This window comes from Agrilus planipennis, unplaced genomic scaffold (genome assembly GCF_000699045.2).
Source record: "Agrilus planipennis isolate EAB-ADULT unplaced genomic scaffold, Apla_2.0 scaffold1674, whole genome shotgun sequence".
Lineage (NCBI taxonomy): Eukaryota > Metazoa > Arthropoda > Insecta > Coleoptera > Buprestidae > Agrilus > Agrilus planipennis.
In genome coordinates, this window is record NW_020440324.1 from 1 (window position 1) to 2220 (window position 2220).

Sequence of the window (2220 nt, forward strand, 5' to 3'; positions counted from 1 at the left end):
GAACCTATATATTTTCCATTAATTAGCGTACATTAAATTATTTAGCTTTTTGAAAATCCTACAAAGGACAAATGAACTTTGAGAGCTTAGTATTTGTAGGTAGTAGTATACATATACGCTTTGCATTTTACTGAAAAATGGTTATACTGAACTACAAACCTTTTTGTGCTAGTTAGTAAATCTCTTTGATAATAACGGTATGAAGCAGCGAATACTTTTGGCCATTTAATCAATATTTGATGAATAAACAATTTTCATTACCTTTGATTTTATCGAAAGCAATGAAATATAAATAGTAAATTGGTTTGTGATTTATTTACATAAATTTCATCATCAAAAAATAATTCCTAAAAATGTGTTTAGCCGCAAAACCAACAAACCAAAAGCTTTTATTAAAACAAAATTCATATTCATCCATTTTGAAATTATTTGCGTTGTGATGCACTCTGGAGTTCATTCAAACCATTTTAACTAGATTCCAACATTTTTATATTGTATGGATTGTTAAAAACCTCTAACAGCATCATTTGACCGAATAATTAATCTTTTCAGGCTGGTGGTCTCAAAAATACACGTTATATTACCGTGACGTCTACTTTTGAGAAACTATTGGAACCTACGCCAACAGAAGCTCCATCGCTAACAGCTACAGAACCTCTTACAGAAAACATCCTTGCAACTACGAGTTATAATGACAAGGACGGAAATTTCTTGGATTCCAGCATAGCGACTTTGCCGCCACTCTATGTGGCATCTGATATGGAAACTCCTCCATTAGAAACTAAAACAGAAACCTTTAGCACCACGCAGACGATGCTAAAAACTCACATTTTGCCAGCAGTTCGTGAAGGGAATCAAACATCCACATACACGCTCATTCAAACGTATTTGATAACGAGAATTGTGACCGCCACAAAAACACTACCCCCAATGGAAGCCTACCACTTCAATCCAAGCAGAACCCTTAACGAATTTAACAGTCATTTGGATGAAGCTGGATCAGAATTGAATCTCGATATTGCGTTCGGTGATGAAGAAAGCGAAAACAGTCTGAGAAAGTCTTTCCAAGGTGACTTGGACCTTGCCAATGTGGGATCCGATTTTAGTCTGTCCGATATAGATAAAGCTAAACTGATGGAAGCTCATCTTCGTGCTAAAAAATTGAAGTCTGCAACACCCAAACCTGAAGTAAACTTGGTACCAACACCGAATCCAGCTCTAAATCCTGATCAACTTCAGCAGCTAGCTCTGCTTAGGTTCCTGAATCCTGCCGCAGCGGTTCCCCAGGGACAAATAATAACCACTTCGAAACCTGTCATTAAACTGGAAACGGTTTATGAATCCCATGTAATTCCTATCTTCAATGGCCAGAGTACCATCCTGACGACCGTTTCAAAGGTTCTTGGAACTGTAACAAGAACCGACTACGAACTAGGAACAAGCACTATAGCTGCCCCGGTGGTTCCCGCTTTACCTACAATCGCGCCTGTCAACCCACTATTCCCACAACAGCAACAACCCCAATTTACAGTAACATCGTCTCCAATAGTTCAAAATACCGTACTGACGCAAACTGACAGTAAGGTCCTGAAGTTGACTTTCGGTGCGAAAACGGCATACACGACAATATTTTCAACAAAGATTGTACCAACGATGGTCACGACTTATATGACAGCATCTGTGCCTGTTCAACCCACGGCAGCATTTCCTGGCTTCTTCCCAGCACCCTACCCGCCATTTCCCTATTTAGGGTAAAGTCAACGCGAGAATGAAGCAATGAATCGCTTCTACAGACTGTATTGTAAATATAAGTGATTCTTAGTGGTGCTGAAAGACATGTAAAGTGTGAAAAACTTTCCCTACATGAAACCAATTAAACCATCAATTGTAAATAAGCATTAGTGTTGTATGTCGCCGTAGTATTTAATGTAATTTCACCTTGTAATATAGCTCATCTTTTGTATATTTACCTCACACAATAAATCATCATTAATACAAAAGGTACAACTTTAGTTTTAATTTTAACTGCAAATAAGTTTACTTCAGAAGAAGAATTTTAAAGTTGCCGACGACTTCAAAAGAAACATAATCATTATCATGTACAATAGTGAAGGTATGTTTTAATATGCTTTCAAATTACGCATAATTTAAATTTTTGTTAAGGATTTTAATTCAAATATTCAAGACTCTGCATACATATACGACGAAATTAATTACGAA

The 2220-nt window shown here is 36.8% G+C and overlaps 1 protein-coding gene across 1 annotated transcript; it reads left to right on the forward strand.

Annotated features, from left to right (window-relative positions):
* Window positions 1-546: 546 nt before the first annotated feature.
* On the forward strand, window positions 547-2004 carry LOC108743824 (the record flags this gene model as incomplete). Its single annotated transcript, XM_018479419.1, has 1 exon — window positions 547-2004. A coding segment is annotated over one exon (1209 nt), but the record flags the coding sequence as incomplete, so codon positions are not given.
* Window positions 2005-2220: the final 216 nt, after the last annotated feature.